Here is a 19,779-nt window from a genome sequence, read left to right as displayed (position 1 = left end):
ATTCAACGGTTGCAACGCACTACCCATTTCTAAGGGCAGGTGATAAAGCTTGGAAACAGTGAAACCTTGGAACCAGTGATAAACCTTGGAATAGTCAGTACTAAACCGTGGAATCACTGTGCAAGTACCGCGTGAAATCAGGTGCGTTCTTTCCACGATTTGTACTCTCCCAACTGCCAATCTTGTCTAACTTTATTCATAGCAATTTGCCAGTAGTTCCAGAATCCACCATTTTGTGGATGATGACGTCATCATGGAATGCATTGGAAATGTGTTGTTGTCGTTAAAAAGACGGATATTCATGACGGGCCGCAATTGCAAATATCTAATGATTTCTTTTCAATGAAAACAAAAGTAAGTTTTTGTGATTGTTTTGTATTCGATATACTAAAATAAAACGTTTTTATTGGAAGAATCATTTTGTATATATAATGCTCTGATAACGCTCGGTAGATAGGACACGGGAATCATTAAAAAATGTGTCCGCTTAGAACTGGTGACATTACGAAAAGATCTCTACATCCCTCGATGTGTACATGAAGATGTACGAAATCGCTCACGGCGAAGGAATTTGTTCATATTTTTCATCTCCAAACCCGGCTAAAACCTTAGGTAATAAACCTTCTTCTACGTTTCTTCTCATGTTTAAGATGATGTACGGATAAGTGCCCGCCGGTACTGCATGATGTAGTCAATCTTCTCTGTATCACCCTGTATGATCACACCGTTCCGTAGTTCAATAGGCCCCGTGTGGTGGCGTAGATTGGTCCATATTATGGGGGTGTGGTGGGCGTGTACCTATCTTAAACAATCGTGTACCTATCTTAAACAATCGTGGAGGCAAAGTACGACTCGTTTGTTCTAAAATATAGATTGTTGAATCGGATATGCGACTGATTTCTAAACTACCGTCAAGTTCCGATCTGATCATGTAAAAATAAGCTCCAAATATTGATTCGTAACCACCTTAGGTTCCAATGGCATTATTTCATGTTTTTATGCATTTTTAGGACTGATTTAGTACTGACTATTCCAAGGTTTATCCCTGGTTCCAAGATTTCACTGTTTCCAAGCTTTATCACCTCCCATTTCTAAGGGAAGATTTGATTTTGCGTTTTGAGTGCTGCAGAATTTTAGGCGAACATGGATAGTCCACAAGCCCAATGTTCTGAAGCTTTGATAACACATGTACAATGTAACAGGTTTCAACATTGTTCACAAACGCCAGGTAACCTCCAGGACTGACATAACTGAGTATCCCTTAACGTGCAGGTCGCTTAATAGTCTATTGTTGGAGTAAAATGGACACCACCACTATTGCTAGATTAAAAATTGACAACTTCACTGGACTTCGAAAAATTTTCAAATTAGGCCTGTGTCAGACGGCGAGCTACGCGATAAACTACCGTATGTTGAATACAATTGGTAAAACAGTTGTTTTAATAGGCTTATTATAAACCGCGAGATGAGAAATGGCGAAATCGCGTGATGAGTTATCATTATTTTCTGCCACAAGATTTCTGCTATCCACTTCTCCATTCAATGATAGTAGGGCGGAAGACAATACAAAGGCTACATGCAACTGCATGTTCATCTTGACCACAAAGGTTTTTGCAATTTATCAAGATATACTGTGAGTATAGTGTAATACCACGAGGTTCAGGATGCTGCATGTATCAAGATTATTTTCCCGTCACGCCTGGCGGCACAAGTTCCCATACACATGATTGACCGCTAACACAGAGCATGCACTTGGTGAACGTCTGGTCATCCCTAAAAATAGCGCGGGATAGTCTGACCATCGAAACCAGGCTATAAATTAGGTTAAATTCCACAGATCGCACAGCGGAGTCTATTTCAATGGGCCAATCAAAACAAGGATAGCTCCCTAATACAGCCTCGGTCTCATGAATGGTCGCCTTTTCAGGTTCCATATTTGCAATACATCCTGTGGCGCATGGTACTCTCATCGAGGTTGGCATCTCGCGATTTCGCTTTCCGAATCTCGCGGTTTATAATAAGCCATGACCAAGTGCAGCAGAAAAAGTTTATTTAGCAGATCCTTACATTGCAATTCGGAAAGTATAATAGTCGTGGTGTTTATAGGATGACTCACATATTGCATTGGCTGCCAATTTTAATGGTTATCAATGCATGGCTCTGAAAACTGAAGTGCCCACAAAAAATGTATGGTTTACAGATAAAATGCGATTTTCATGGTTTACAGTCATGCAGTTTTCTAAAAACTATTTCTAATAATAAAGTGTTGAACATTTTAAAAAGGTGTTTGTGCCAGAGTGATATCAGTTGTGTGTAAATAACTTATAAATATTCAAGATTAGTATTCAATATGACCAATTGTTTTTATAGAATTTACATAAAACTCAGTGTTTTCTTCGCCTCTTACAATTATGGAGTGGGCCAACCCGGAAGCACCAATGTATGACATGTTATTAAGGGTTCAAGGAGATGAGCTAATTAGTATTAACACCTAGGGTCACTCTGGGTGTTTGCATCACACTTCATCAACCCCATTCAACTAAGGCCTTTGATCTTTAATGACCTATTTTGAGAACCCCTAGTATTTTTCACAGGTTTTCTGGAAATCCGATATTTTGGACAAAGTCGGAGAAAAGTCGGACAAATCAGGAAAAAGTTAGAGAAACCGTTGGTAAGTCGAAAAAAAACCCTACTAGTGTGTGAGCGACATATTTGCGTACAAGTATATCAGCAGTGATGGTTGGTGACAGACTGATGGCGGCACTGAAGCGTTGCGACAAGTCGGGCGTTCGCAGTTCCCGGTCACTTTATATGCATTTTCAGTCGGCATGTCCCCTTGGCATTAGCGGAAGCGGCCAGTATGTGCAAACTTTTAAGATTGTTTAAGATAGTTCTCCAGAGCAATTTTTACAATATGTGACGTACCGGGATAACCTTGGCAATTACAAAAGAATTTATCCGAGGGCAGACTGGTTTCCGATCCCACCCAGGCGATGATTAACTCAAACAAGATCATGGTGTGAATGGTAAAACGTCTTCGTAGATTTATTTTTCACCGTTTTAGACAAGACGTTAGACAAAACAGTAGATATATGATTTATTTGCGAACCTTAGCTGTGTACTATTTTTAAAGCGTTGGTCTAATTTCTGAACAACCAATTCTAAAAGGCCTTAGTCACAGTATGTCATTGTTTCTAATACAAAATACATTACGCCTCGTTTTGATCGGAGCGGTCTTGGTATCGTAACCAATGACCGCCTGGGTAGGTATAAAATTCTGAATTTTAGCAGACGAATTATTTTCACCAAGAAGCAACGACTCAGCCCCACAAAACAATGTCAAAAACACGAGATTTGGTTTGGTACTCTTACAACTCCTAGTCTTTCATGAGCTGTATTTAAGGAATTAATACCGAGCTGGCGGTCATTGGTTGTATAATCAAGACCGCTCGGGTAGACCGAAAATGCAGTCCAAAACCCGAGGCTCTTCGCCGAGGGTTTTGGACGTAATTTGAGGTCTACCCGAGCGGTCTTGATTATACAACCAATGACCGACAGCGAGGTATTAATTTCTATTCTAAAAGGTTTCAAAATTAAACAAATTAAATACGATTTGAAAGGTATATATGTTCCGTTTTCGTCAAAGAATGATCCAGCCTGGTGTCCGGAACTCCGCCATATTGTTGCTTGTGAAGATGACGTCACGCAACAAGGGAATTCCCAGTCTGCTAGCTCGATTTCTACCATTTCCTCGTCTTTGACCTCTTCTGAATCCTGACTGACGACCTCGAAAGAGTCCTCGGGTATCCTCCCTACTTCACAAATCCCAATATCGGGGAATACTTCAAAATCTCGTGTTCTTGACATTGTTTTGTGGGGTTGAGTCGTTGCTTCTTGGTGAAAATAATTCGTCTGCTAAAATTCAGAATTTTATACCTACCCAGGCGGTCATTGGTTAAGATACCAAGACCGCTCCGATCAAAACGAGGCGTAATGTATTTTGTATTAGAAACAATGATATACTGTGACTAAGGCCTTTTAGAATAGCTGACCTACTTGCAGTGGCCTGTCCACGGATAACGCTACCTGGTTGCTGAGTGTTTGACATATATAAGGTTGCATTGTCTTTATGGACCAAATATCAGTTCACATGATAAAACAGATCACCAAACGTTGACATGAAAATGTAATACATCAATGTAGAATAAGATGGAAGAATTTTGCTGAATTGTTCCTTTACCCAACCATTCCTTGTCTGCATCTGGCGTTCATTGTATGACACGAAATAGATGCAACAACTAAATAAAACCATAGCAAAGGTGCTACTCACATGTTGGATCAGTCCAATGACACCCATGGGGGGGGGACATTCTGTTTAAAAGGGATTTTTTTCCCATATAGTATCCCAGAATTGGTATGACTCCTTTTTTTATGCGAATTTCAAATTGTCTCCTAGGGTTGCGTACATCTATGACTGTCCTTGAAGACGTGTGCTCTCAACCAATATGTTCATTCCAACAAATTGTTGCTAGATTTGCCCGCATTTCATTTATTTTCTCCGAAAATACCACACGTTTGTCATGGTACTGCAGCATTGCATTATTGTAACTTTCCATATGCAGAGCATGCTCCGCACAAAACAGTGAACTCTTCACTGTCTCCATTTTCCACTTACACAGTGGACAGTTCACAGTTGGCCAAATGCTTTCGCCGTCTATTATCCGCTTCTTGAACTAACAATGAGTGGGCCCATACGTGAGACAAAAAGTTACCAGATTGTGACTCGTGGCTGTGAATGATAGGACCCTGACCCCTGATCACTGCCAAACTTTATATGTGAGACAAAAAGTAACCTGATTGTGACTTACGGCTGGGAATGATGGGACCCTGAACCATGATCACTGCCAAACTTCATATGTGAGACAAAAAGTTACCAGATTGTGACTCGTGGCTGTGAATGATAGGACCCCGACCCATGATCACTGCCAAACTTCATACGTGAGACAAAAAGTTACCAGATTGTGACTCGTGGCTGTTAATGATAGGACCCCGAACCATGATCACTGCCAAACTTCATACGTGAGACAAAAAGTTACCAGATTGTGACTCGTGGCTGTGAATGATAGGACCCTGAACCATGATAACTGCCAAACTTCATATGTGAGACAAAAAGTTACCAGATTGTGACTCGTGGCTGTGAATGATAGGACCCCGACCCATGATCACTGCCAAACTTCATACGTGAGACAAAAAGTTACCAGATTGTGACTCGTTGCTGTTAATGATAGGACCCCGAACCATGATCACTGCCAAACTTCATATGTGAGACAAAAAGTTACCAGATTGTGACTCGTGGCTGTGAATGATAGGACCCCGACCCATTATCACTGCCAAACTTCATACGTGAGACAAAAAGTTACCAGATTGTGACTCGTGGCTGTGAATGATAGGACCCCGACCCATGATCACTGCCAAACTTCATACGTGAGACAAAAAGTTACCAGATTGTGACTCGTTGCTGTTAATGATAGGACCCCGAACCATGATCACTGCCAAACTTCATATGTGAGACAAAAAGTTACCAGATTGTGACTCGTGGCTGTGAATGATAGGACCCCGACCCATTATCACTGCCAAACTTCATACGTGAGACAAAAAGTTACCAGATTGTGACTCGTGGCTGTTAATGATAGGACCCCGACCCATGATCACTGCCAAACTTCATACGTGAGGCAAAAAGTTACCAGATTGTGACTCGTGGCTGGGAACGATAGGACCCCGACCCATGATCACTGCCAAACTTTATATGTGAGACAAAAAGTTACCAGATTGTGACTCGTGGCTGTGAATGATAGGACCCCGACCCATGATCACTGCCAAATTTCATACGTGAGACAGAAAGTTACCAGATTGTGACTCGCGGCTGGGAATGATAGGACCCCGACCCATAATCATTGCCAAAATTCATACTTGAGACAAAAATTTACCAGATTGTGACTGGCGGCTGGGAATGACAGGACCTAACCGCCCCAACCCCTCATACTCCTGGCACATAGGGGAAAAACGTCTCTTATTGTGACATGTTGTTGGAAATGATACCGCCTGTAGCCGCCCATCCTCACTGCTAAAATGAAATAAAAGAGTCAAAATTTCAAGTTCAAATTGTCTATTCGGCTACAGTCAAAAACTATATATAGAACAAATTAAAAACACGTGGTCATTCAACAATATTCCAGATTATCATACCTCATTAGTATGTGAGCCAATCACGTCGCGTCATTCACGACCACGTGCCATGCTATAATTTTGACTATTCCACGGCATTATTCCACGGCTGACGTCATCGATGACGCGATATTGCTAATGGCGGCCATTAAGATTTCGGCGAAATCGGCGATAAAAAACAGCATATTTACGGCGTTTTAAGCCAGGAAGTTGCACAGTGATACTGTCATGGTCTTGAATTACACCCACAAAGTAGGTAGGTTGCATTGGGTGGGACTGTTACATCCACGAACAGAAAGTACAAGGCATTCAAGTTGGGCCTGGACTCGCTTCAAACAAACATCGTCTGCTAATGTAAAACACACACTGTCTACAGTACATAATGTACACGTCTTGGCTCCATACATGATTTGCGTATCCGCCGATTAAAAATCACTTTGACAGTGGTTTGGGTCACTTGCAAAGCCTCGTTTTACCTGACAAATAATTTTGACTATTCTATGGCTTGACATGCAATATTTATATAATATTCAATAATGGTGTTCTTCGTTGCGCAGAGAATGTGCGCAAAAGCAAACACACAGTAGAATGTTCACTGTTTAATGCGATATCGACAACAGTGAAATGCTCTACTGTTGTATAGTTGCCATATGATATGTATCCATGCAATATAATGAAGTTCCTGGCATTTTTTTAATACTTCCAGTGATTTCAGTTTCTGTGTGAGGAGAATGATGGCTTGATCGCTTTTGAGAATTTCCTTTGAAGGAACATTGTGGGAATCAGTCCTGCATCGTGAAGATGGGTCACAATTATCATGAATGTTCTTGTAATGTTCCACAATGTTCAGAATTGACGCTTGAAGCTTGTCTGTATTTGTTCCAAATTTTTCATGGAACAGTACACTTGTGGCCTAACTGGCAGCCTTGTCAGAAAATTCTGGATGCCATAATTTGTATATGTTTTCTTTTTTTCTTTTGTTAACTGTTTCATTGCTTTAGACACACCCTTTGAGCAAGCCAAGTATGTTTGTTGGAAATTGTTTCTGGCTGATTTTCCCTGATATATTTGTTGATTGGTTTGTTCACATCATGACAGTGTTCCTTAACAGCACGCCCTTTTGTTGGAAATATTCATATATCTTTTTGGTTTCAAGCATTTCAAGGACAAGGATTGGGCAAGGATTATCCTCTTTGGTCAGATTGACGTCGATCAAAACGTTATGGGTGTTGGCTCCCAGGCATAGGCAATATATTCCAGATACAACATAACCATGTGCCATTTGGTAATTTCCGAGCCCCTTATCCAATAGATAGGGTGTAGTAATCCAATTGAATGAATGAGAAGAACATTTCAATGTTGTCAATGCAATGTGTCCACTCATCTGTAGGTCTAAATTCAAGTTTTAGAACAGTTTCTCTGGTGTTTTTCCCGAAGTGAAAATAGTTCGTTTATGGCATTAATGCTTGTCAGAAACAGTGGTTCCTTTGATTCCTCTACGTCTTCAGCATGTTTCCTGTTGTAGGAGGCCTCCATCCAGTCCTTTATATGATCAGCAGCATCAACACTGTTCTTTGTCATGTTATGAGTTTTGTAAAAATTACCAACTTCCAGGAGGTATTTATAGTTTGTTGTTTTATTTGGGTTTCCAACACCAAGACAACATTTAATCTTTTGCATCAGGTTGGTCAAATTCGTTTTGTCCTCATCGGCATTGGCACGAAAACTCACATTCCCAGTTGGGAGCTTCGGCTTGTCTTTCCTTGATTCATTATATCGTTTCACAGTCTCTGGGCCATTTTTCTTATAATTTTTTCTTTGGTGGATCAATGTCTGATCTTTGGTGGATCAATGTCTGATCCCTCGCCCTAAGAGTAATATCCTTAGCAGTAGAGGTGGAAAGTAAGGGTGATGGTGTACTGCTCATCATTCTTCTCTTGCTGATTTGTCCTACCCCTGCTGGACGAAAGACCAACCCAAAAGTGTTATGTTACATCTTTCTAAGCATTTTGGCTCTGCATTTGAACTGTGAGTAGAAGATTTCAAACATGGAGGCAAAGCTTTATACACTGAAATTGACTGAGGACTAGTTTGAACTTTTTAGAACTTTATATCCACTGTAGTTGTGGATATAAAGGAATGGACTGGAGGTTAGGAGGAAGAAACAAGTGTTCAAGTTGGAGAAGCACATGAAGGAGGTGGTGTGAATGAGGCAGAAGTTGGTACATTACCAACTGTCCTGGAAGAAGTGGTTTTGCCAGAAAATACATTTTGCATGTAGGTCGTCTCAGACAAGAACATATCAAGCTGTCATGTGTGACCGAGTAGAGTAGCGTAGTTTCTAAAGGTTAGCACCAATTGGTTTGGTGGTTTGCATCAGCAATAAAACAGCCCCTATATGCATAGCTCAGTTCTTCATATACATTGTACTTTAAAGGCAACATTATCCATGCCACTAAACTTGAGGAAAAAAATTATGGGTCTTAATTTTTTACTTCGGAGATCTTAGTTTTTTACTAAATTTACTAAGATCCCCTAAAGTAAAAAACTAAGACACATGAATTTTTTCTTCAAGTTTTGGTTACCAGGATTTGGTGGTTTGCATCAGCAATGAGACATCACCTATATGCATAGATCAGTTCTTCCATTATACTTTAAAGACAAAATATCCATGCCACAAAACTTGAAGAAAATTATTATGGAAGTGGAGGTCACGTATGCGCCGCTGCATCAAACACAAAGGGGACAATTTTGAAAAGTGAATATGTTGTGTAGAACTGAAGCTCCAATGATTGTATCATTGTCATTGATTGGTCCAAACAAAATACAGAATATGAAATATAAGCGTTTTTGTTTGTTTCCAAACATTTGGGTCATCCTGAATACTTGCAACATCCATGCCACAAAACTTGAAAAAAAGATTATGGGTCTTAGTTTTTTACTAAGACCCACACTTTTTTTCTTCAAGTTTTGTGCCATGGATAATGTTGCCTTAAAGTAACTTATCTATGCCTATAGGAGCTGTTTTATTGCTGATGCAAACCACTAAATCATGGTAACCAAAAACTTGAAGAAAAACATTATGGGTCTTAGTTTTTTGCTTCGGTATCTTAGTTTTTTACTAAAAAATAATAATTTTTTTCCTTAAGTGTAGCGGCATGGACCATGTGGCCTTTAAAGTACAATGTATATGAAGAACTGATCTATGCATATAGGAGCTGTTGTATTGCTGATGCAAACCACCAAATCCTATTAACCCAAAACTTGAAGAAAAAAATTATGGGTCTTAGTTTTTTACTTCGGGGATCTTAGTTTTTTACTAAAAAAACATAATTTTTTCCTCAAGTTCAGTGGCATGGATAATGTTGCCTTGAAAGAATGTATATGAGGAACTGAGCTATGCATATAGGGGCTGTTTTTTTCCTGATGCAAACCACCAAACTAATTGGTGCCAACCTTTTGAAACTACGCTACTCTACTCGGCCACACATGACAGCCTGATATGTTCTTGTCTGAGACGACCTACATGTATTTAGCTATGTTTTGTAACTACGCTCTTCCCCAAATATCCTGGTAACCCAAAAGTTGAGAAAGAAAATGGGACTTAGGTCTTAGGTCTTAGTTTTATACACACCCTGCCAAGTTAGCATTCAACTCAATTTAGGGATTGACACAATGAATGATGAAATTACTCATTTTTTTCTGTTCAAAATTTGATTAATTTTAATCAGTGTTACCTTACAGGTAAATTCAACTTGTCCACCATTTCTCTCAATGCACAGCTCACGTCGTCGCCTCATGTCTCTTACTGCTCGTCACATCACCTCATGGTCTTGGCGGAGGAGATCCACTTCATCCATAATTCGATTTCTCAACTCCTGGATTTTAGCTGGGGGAGTGGCGGAGACACAGGGTGTATGACCAGGCGATCTTGACGGCCATTTAACATCATGGAACAGTGCAAGTACTCTGTTGCCAAAGAAGCTCTCTCAAACGATCCCTAAGCGCAATGTGTCGGTGAGGAGAGGCTCCATCCTGAGCCCACCACACCCGTTATGCTTTTGATCAAAAATTCTTACATAAGGGGGGTTACATTTCCTTTAGTCAAGTCCATTATGAAAGGCCTGTCTCCTAACATTATGTAACAGCAAAAGAAAACTAAAAGCCATTTATACATCCATTGCCACACAAGAAAATAACTTAGCACGGTGATGATTTTACAACCTTTTTCATAATGGTGATGATTGCTCAGTCATCTATAGCAGTTACATATTGATCCATATACCATTGGATAGAAAACAGACCAGGCTTTCTACTGCTACCTTTGTATTTCAGGAATAAATTGCTCATGATTCTAGTTATCTGTATTTAGTGTTGGGTATACCTTTTTTATGGACACCCTGTACATAGGCCGTCATTTTAAAAGTTGTTTCCTAAGCAGAAAAGATATTCCTAAATCACATCCTAAATTTACAGCTTCATAGCTTGCTCATTATGGCCAGGGCTGGTCCTTGAACTTTGTGCTGTTGGCTGGAGAAATCATAATTGTTGTCGTGTTTTACACCAATGTACTGCTACAGTAATCCGACGTAGCCTCGCCAGAGGGTAAACCTTGATGTCTGGACCTTAAGAAAGGTTACCAGCATCACTTGTGAACATACAACCGAAAAATAGAAAATGCCGTGAATCAGATTTATTCCTACCTTTTAAGATAATTGCCAGGTCTGATAGCAAAGAAGAAAGTCTCTCTTTTTAAAGTAAATTTTGATGGACTTTAGTCTGGTTAGTTATAAAAGAAATTATAAAAGTTACGAACCAGAGTGATCAAAGTGACAACATTACATGATTTTGTTTCTAAATAAAGAGGCGAGACGTCGTGTGCCAGGCTCCCCTTTGGACAACCTTGAACAGCCTTGCATAACCTTTTATGCAACGCTGCTCAAAAGCATTGTATTTCTACAATGACAACGTGACCGGCACAACGAACCGTCCTTGGACCCGTCACCTCCACGTGCAGTTCGGTGACACTTACAAAACCATGCAACGTTGTTTCATAAGGAGGAAAGGTTAATCCCCCACCTTCGATCAATCTAAGGTTCATGTTATTTGTTGTACATTATGCAACATGAGAGACCCACTTCTTGGCCCCTCAGACCTGATAGTAATATAAACATTAATATATTTTAAGGAGGGTGATCTCAAGAGTCATCGAAATCAAAGCACTATCTCAATTTGAAATAAGTGATTTGAAATTGACGACTCTACAACAGTACCATGTACCACTCTTGGAAATGTTTCTCATTTCTTCCAAAATGTCCAGATATCACTTTCCTTTGTTGGAGAGTTATGGGATGTCATGTACATTAGGAACGTCAAGTCTGAGCAAATTCTCAAAATATAACCCCCTGATGTCTACCTTCATTGAGACAAGAGCACCATTGAATATTCATAGGTTTAGACCTATCAATTAGACGCGAGTTTGTTTTTAACTGTCAAGTGCATATTTAGAGAGGTATTGAATATATATTTGCTGTGACAAGTCTACAGATAAAAATAAATTATTTAATGAAAAATTTGACTCTGAATTTTGCTAATTTGGTAATAGGGTGGGGGGGGGGGGTGTAAATTCTATGTGGTCTTGTCTCCATTTTTGACGGAGGCCCCAATGCCAAGAGTTCCAATGGAGCTTATTGTTATGCAAATCAGTTGTTTAACTGAAAACTGGGACTGACTCTTGCAATAATCACCTCAATCTTAGCGGACAGTCTTGATAATGCCCACAGGTAACCATAGTGGACAGTTTGCATTTCAAGTCACTTTATGAAACACTACATCGATATAGACCTATTGACAAGCAAATATTCGCTGTTGAATCTGCCTGTGCTTTCTTTTTTTGCTGTCGTCTTCCAGCGCTTTGGTAAACATAATGGACAGTGCCTTGTTGACACTGTCCGAATCCCCACACTGCAAATGTATTGGTAGTTATTAATCTTGAAGTGTCGATGCGTTTTTGTCCACACGAGATAGTGCTTTGCTATGCTAGCTATAATTTTGTTGGCGCACGTATACATGTATTCTATACAGTTTACATATTCATGTTTAGAGGGAAGCACTTTAGTATATATACCTTCATTCTTTTCAGGGGCTGCTAATGTGATAGCCAGTGCGCTAGCCAGATTGAGATGCCCTGCTGTAACAAGAATATCCGACAAATATGTAACTTTTTATCAGGAAAAAAATAAATATTTCTTCGAGATTATAACCTGGCGATGTATGTAATCTGGGGTTCGTGTTTACGTAGTTAAAACATTTCCATAAAGCTTACTCGGCAGTGGTTTGATGTTTCCCATATTGTTCCTTGCTCAAAGCGTCGTCAGGGTCAATCAATCAATAAATTAATATTGGCATTTCTAAAGTGCTCTAATTACTCAGCAGGTGGGTATTCTAGAGCGCTTTCTTTCCCGAAGGCAGCTGCGAAAAGGTAGGCAGTAAGGAGGGAATCGAAATTTTCGAGGGAATCAGTGTTTCGAAGCCTTGACGGCAGCTGGTTCCACAATTTTAGAGCTGCAGCTAAGGAACGACCACCAAAAGTATAATGACTCTGTTTCTGGTTTCTTTATTGAATCATCCGAATCATCATGTAAACTGAAACGATACATTTACAACAATGTCTAAGCATATAACCTGGAGAAGCTGTCTTCATCAACATCAAATTAACATCAATATGTCCAAGAGACAATGTCACATCCTAAAACTGTCCTTGCTGTAAAACCTACCGTACGGTGCTGCCACCAGTACGAAGCTAACCAAACCCAAGCTACAGGCTTGAAGACGGAAGGACACACCCTAAAACATGTCCACAGAACTTAAAAGGCGTATAATTACGCCCTTCCTGATCAAAAACCGGCCCACAGCCATTCCAATGATTGTTTAGGCCTACACACCTTCCCATACACCCACCTCAAAATCTGGACCCGCCCTGCAAGATTACGTTGGTTTTAATCACCAAAGAGTCCGAAAAACTAAAGTTCGAAGTTTCTTCCAAAATGTTTATAGCGAATCAACAATAACAACAATATACTGCGTTAAAAGAGTTAAAAGATATTGTGAAATAAATAAAGCGGTAGGGTGGTGGTTAGATGTGTTCTGGATGGATATACGCGGGGGTGTAGTATATACGTGTTCGAAGTACACAGTTGTTGTTTTGTCGTGCCCTGAATCAACGTATACGTTTATAACGAACTGCAGTTTAAGTAACAAGCGATTGAGTTGAAATGACTGCCGATAGCCTGGACATTATCGACATTGGCTACATGGTTTTGCCATCGAATGTGCCATCGATGCCCGGGCAGAGAAAGCTTGCCTGCCCAATGATGTGCCAGTAAAAAACTATCCACACGTTGAAAGCTTGATGAACGGTTTGAATGAAAGAATACCCAAAAGATAAGTTAGAAGCGACAAGGACACAAGCGGGTTATTGGGTGAAGGAATGGAAAGGCGAATTCAGAATTTAAAAAACGCGCACAAATCATCCTGTGCGAAAGCGATGCCATAGAACTAAACAAAGATTTAGCCGAAGCTCTAGGTTTTGAGAAGATGGTGTATTTTTTCTCAGAAGGAGTTGTGCTGAAACGGTAGAGTGGCGCCAGCTCAGAACGTAATGAATCTGGGGACGAAGGAGTTGACGATGATAATCGGAAGGAATTACAGCGAATGGCGGCAAACCACAAGCGCAAGAAAAAAATTAAGAAACGACGTCGTCGAAAAAAGAGACGAACGGCTAGGTCTGCCGACCGAGGGCAAGTGTTACCGGAAGACCGCAGCAGCAGTGCTGCTGAAGAATCAGTGTTCAATGCTCCATCATCATTAGCAGCGGCGGCCACTAAGAATCCGGTGCCGCCGTCAGTGATCAACATCTCTGTAAAGTCTATTAGCCCATCTTCATCGAGCAGTGGCTGACCAGCAGTCAACAAGAGAAGGAACAGACGTTGATGCGGGTGAAGAAGAGCGCATGATTGCAGCGGGAAACGCAAAAAATGGTGGGGAGAAGGCCACACTGCCAAATAGGCACTCAACATCTGCAACTCATGCTGTTAACACCAGTGGTAAAAGAATAGTGGAAACTGGGCCTACTAGACCTTCATTGCCGCCAACAACTAGTACAGAAGAAGAGACCCCTATAGTCAGAAAATATATGATACGAGCAGAAAAATTTGCAAACCTCAACTATAATCGTTCGAATATCTTTTTGTACAATAATTTAGTCAGGCCAATATTTTGTGGTGATAATTTTTACCCTCTTCTCCGGACTATAGCAGTCAGCCAGGATGATCGAAACAAATATACGTCTCCAAAACTTTTGAGCGCATCCATTATTTGCCATTGGCAGGTCATTTCTTTAATGAAATTGAACTTGATCTTCGTTTTGAGGATGGCTCGGCAATAAATTTCCAGTGGGACAAGGTTGTGTGCATTCTACACTTTCGGGAGCGCAAAGATTAACTTGTGAGTTCGTGTTGTTGTTATCTTCTTACAGCTGAATACATGAAATGGACTCCGCTTATCCCGCGGCACAATTATAACGAACAGAAAGAAGAATTGAACAAAATCCGGAGCAACCCTATCGCCGTTTCCCGCCGCAACACTGGCATGATTATCGTTCTGCTCACCCGCGTTATCGTCGACACTCAAGAAGGAGCAGGGTACTTATGAACAACGGTGATCGTACGAGGCGAACTAGTACGAGGCTAGTCAATGTACATCATTTGTTACAAGGACCAGTACTACGACGAGACTTTGGTTCGCTAAAAGACTGGCTTTTGTCGAGTGAAAGACATTTGTTCATAGAGTCAGCAATTTGGCTCTTTTTGTCGGTCGAACAGACTTGTTACGATGTGCAGTCCTTTTGTAGAGGTCAATTTGGTGAAAAACATTTCGGCAGCAGACGAGCTTCGTCTTATCAAAGCCATCCAAGAGGCAAAATTCTGGGCAAATCCTTTTAAAATTGCCACTAGGCAATATAACAGGAGTGAAGAACCACTCGAACCTATAAACTGTTCGTTAATCGCACCAGGAGACGAGCATATGCTCATTTATTAGAAAATCGAGTTTTGGCGTGCAACTGCGCCGCTTATTATCAATGCCATGGGGAATACCTTTGCTCATTCGCCAAAGAAGGTGAGCGTGTCAGCAGAGGAACACTTTTGGCGGCACACTACTTTCGACGGTAGAGTGAATCTACGTTTAACATTAAAGCCATGGAAAGAAGAATTCGTGCCGAAAAAATGTTATTGAATGCGCGCACAGACTTATCATCGCCACGTACGCTTGAAGACTGGCTGTTGTCAGACAAACGACATTTGTATACTGGTCGAAATTTGGCGTATCACATAAATAGAAGGGATCTTTTGAATTACATTCATGCGAATAAATCGAACCCATTTGTTGATGCCAACTTGCTGAAAAACGCCGTCCATTGCCCCGAAAACCTTCGACTCATTCGAGCCATTCAAGAAGCTAATTACTGGGCTAACCCCTATTCAGTTTTTCGCTGCTCGAGGGAGGGTGCTCTTGAACTCTAAATACAGTCCCTCGAGCGCACCAACAAGCATCGATATGCTCATCTGCTGGAAGATAGAATCTTAGCGCGTTGGTGTCGACCTCAGCCTTTTCATGGTCAGAGTTTACTAACCATTGCAAGAAAAAGCAAAAAGAAAAGAAAAATTGCAGCAGCACTGCATGGACAGTAACAGTTAGAATAAATAAAATGGAACGCGTCGAACACTTTGGTCAAAATAAAGCAGAGGAGAAATACGCCTTCGTGCCTAAGCGAGACGGCAGAGGCCTGATGAAATTTTTATACGTGGAAGTTCAATCGGTTGTAAAAGGACTTATTCGTAAAAGGCTCAATGAGGCGCAGAAGCGCGGTTTGGGTATTAAATTTCACTTTGAATTACAGGTTGAATATGTGAAAATTATAACCAATGATGATGGTGAATACGAAGAACGTTTCAGCGAACCTTGGTTTATCGGAAGCATGAGTACGACACTTTTGGCTAAAGATATAGGCAGATTAATCGACAAATTATTGGCAAACTTGCAGTCGCAGAGCGACCTTTATCTCCACAATGGCTCTGGTTGGTTATTTCAACGAGTTATCAATTTTAACCTTCTATTTATACAATACAGGCCATTTTCTGGCGGTAGCAATGAAAATGTTAAGTTGCCGTTATTCATACAAAATAAACGCGCTCGCTTCTCTTTGATTGATTCAGCGGTCGCTAGTGGAAATGACAAATCTTTCCTTCATATTGTCTCTACCGCTACAGGCTACTGACAAAAAACAAACATCAAACCAAACAAGTGAGACTTCGGTTAAAGAATTCAGAAAATGGGAGCGAAATACCCGGCTAGACTTGAGTAATCTCTCCTTTCCCGTTTTTCTCTCTCAAATAGGATTTTTGAAAGACGGAATGATACTGGATCCACTCGCCAATAGGATCCCAAGCCCGACAATACCCGATTTCTACTCCCGCCTCGATGGGTCGAGCCAAAACAACCGGGCATAATAGTAGGCCTTTCGCAGTCATAAAAGGGGTGGGATATCTTGACTTCGTTTCTTCCAATTGGTCTTTAATTGTATTATGAAAAGTTCCGCTGTTGAGTCATGACCATTCATGACGATTACGTTGTTAACTCTTGAATAGATATCCCACCCTTTTTATGGCTGCGAAAGCCCTACTATGGTGTTCGGCTGTTTAGACTCTACCCATCGAGGCAGTGATACAAATAGGATATCGGTCAGAGAAAGTCAAGAATCATATGTCGATCCTGTTTTTGCACATTCGAGACTGAGCAAGCCCTAAGAGAACACTGGAGTTCAGGTTGCTCGCAAAAGGGCAAGTTTATACCATGCCTACCAAGAAAACAATATCGTTGATCACTACTCTGGACGAGTGCCAAGAAGAGACGTCATTTACTTTGATTTTGAAACAGCACAGAAACCCGTAATAGATACCATCGGGAAGAAAAAAACACAAACCGATAGCCGAGGGAGCAATTAGAATTTGTCACACAAACCGGGATTTGAAATCAGAACTATTCATCTACAGCGGGGAAGACTGTGTCACTCGATTCCCCGACTAGTTAGACGAAGAAAAAAGAAACCGTCTTCCTTCAAATCAGTTGTCTCAGTCGAAAACTTCACATGAGCGAGGCCTACTATCGAGAATTCTTAAAACAGACGCATTGTGAAATATGCAATATAAAATTGGCCGGGTCTATGTGGCAAGCCGCTCGCCGAACAGGCATCTTTTTTGTCCTGTTTGGAGAGCCGCTTGCCAAACAGAACTAAAAAGCCACCCTGTTCGGCAAGCCGGGCTTGCCAAACAGGGCAAAAATACTACCCTCTTTGGCGAGCCGGAGAGGTTACAACATGTTGGCCAATCAGAGAGCAGTGACGTCATATTCGAATTTATATGCGCATATTTAACAATGGCCGACTTCCCGCTCTCGATTCAATTTCTGTTACTAAACTCGGGTTTTGGTCAATAATCCATGAAAAAGCATGTACATGTACATGACTGTATGGATTTACAAAAAAAAAGTCATAAACGTGATTTAACTGATAAGCATGTTAAATGCATTAGTGTGCATTTCTAAAGGCGTTTCACTGTAACTCCAGTGTTGCTGACCGTGTTGCCACGAATGATAATGAGCTCCTGGATGGTTGAATATGCATGAGTTCGGCTCTCCATCTAGGGCAGAAAAAAGGCGCTGTTTGGTGAGCCGGGCTTGCCAAATAGTCACTTCCAAAATTCCTATAAAATTTGATGGTTTCACCACATTATACGTATAAGACCATGACCATAATACAGGAAACTATCGTATGGCACTCGGCAACAAGTGCATCTTACGCTATGCGAGTGAGCGAGACATGAGGATTGTTTGCGTTGGACACTATTCGAGTCACTACGATCAACACCTCTTCATCAAAGAACTCGTAGAACGAACGAAAAAAATCGGCACTGCGTATTTTACCCAAAAACAGTGAACATTATAAAGCGATTTGTGACGGGGTGTTCCTATTTCTAGACAGTTGTCAAGAAAAATATGATCTTTTAATGAAAAAAGGTATTCTATGCTACGAATATATAGACGGTATCGAGAGATTGGAAGAACGAGAATTCCCACCGCGAGAGAAGTTCTTCAGTCACTCAAAGAATAAGGATGTCAGTGAGGAAGAGTATGAACGCGCAAAGACGGTCTGGAGAACAATGAATTGTAAACGGGTAGGAGACTACCTGGATATTTATTTGGCCGGTGATGTGCTGTTATTGGCCGATTGTTTTGAAAATTTTCGAAGAGAGTGCCTCGGCAGCTTCAAACTTGATCCCACTCGCTGTCTCAGTCTGCCACATTTGGCATGGCACGCATTACTATTGTTCACCGGGCTGAACTTCAAATCGTGCCCTCGCCCGATATTTATTTCTTCACAAAACGTGGCGTTAGATTGCACAGATTTGTAAATTACATCATCATTCCTGAAATGGGAGAGAACTATCGAGCGGACGAGCCTCACAAAGAAATTGCTTCTGTCGATTGTACTAATCTGTACGGACTAGCATTATGCAAAAGCCTTCCGCTTGGAAAATACCGCCGGTTAGATGACGAAGAAGTTGCTAACTTTAACATTGAAACTCGCGTACACTAAACATCATCAACAGGATACATTTTAAGCGTTGACTTTGAATATCCTAGAGAATTACACGACGAACATGACATGTTACCATTTTGCCCAGAAAAAGTAAACATAGCGCCTGCAGAATGGTTAATTTCAGTAATAGGGAACCCCATGTACGACTATCTACGACTAACCCTGGAATCGTGGGCAAAAAACTTCACCCTTCATCATTATTCATGTAAATTTGGCAAGAATTCACTGTTTTACACCACAAACACTACCAAAAACCCAACATGGATAATTCCTGTAAACACTGGGGGGTCTTTGGTTTTTTTCCCAAAACTTACCAAACTTACCAAATACGTAAAATGGATAAAATGACAAGGTTCCCTATTACTTACTTAAGTTGGTTGAACAACAGATGAACCAAAAAAAAACTTATCCCAGTGGGATAAAAACTTATCACGGCGTGATAAATTTACACCCGCTCTATTGGCCACAACTAAACCCCGTCTTCATATGTTGCCTTCACCGGGAAACGAACCCACCCACATAACCTCATGTGTGGAAGCTCCATGCTTTACACACTCGGCTATTGAACTTTCTATTAGATCAATGACATTTATGCCTATTTAACAGTAACATCTGTTTAAGGTAACACCTGTTTAAGGTAACATCTGTTTAACATTAATTACGTCAGTGCTGCCATCTGATAGCATTTGGCCTAACCAAAATTCATGTTAGTTAAATGCATTACCCATTGGCAACGAAGCATAAGGATAAAATTACATTTGACTTTTATCACTTTGATGTCTATGTTACCGCTAACAGATTTTTCAAAGTACAAGAAAGTGATATCACGCCAGGGTTTT

General features: G+C 40.8%; 1 protein-coding gene across 2 annotated transcripts in view; it reads left to right on the top strand.

Annotated features, from left to right (window-relative positions):
- LOC135486099 (uncharacterized) overlaps nt 1-12,487 on the top strand; it is a 49,163-nt gene extending 36,676 nt beyond the window's left edge. For both annotated transcript variants that reach the window (XM_064768618.1, XM_064768619.1), the window contains exon 6: nt 12,368-12,487. In XM_064768618.1, the coding sequence (XP_064624688.1) occupies nt 12,368-12,377 (10 nt within the window). In that variant the 3' untranslated portion in view covers nt 12,378-12,487. The remainder of the gene's footprint in view (nt 1-12,367) is intronic.
- The last annotated feature ends 7,292 nt before the right edge of the window (nt 12,488-19,779 follow it).

This window comes from Lineus longissimus, chromosome 4 (assembly GCF_910592395.1).
Source record: "Lineus longissimus chromosome 4, tnLinLong1.2, whole genome shotgun sequence".
NCBI lineage: Eukaryota > Metazoa > Nemertea > Pilidiophora > Heteronemertea > Lineidae > Lineus > Lineus longissimus.
This window is presented reverse-complemented; position numbering and strand designations above follow the sequence as displayed.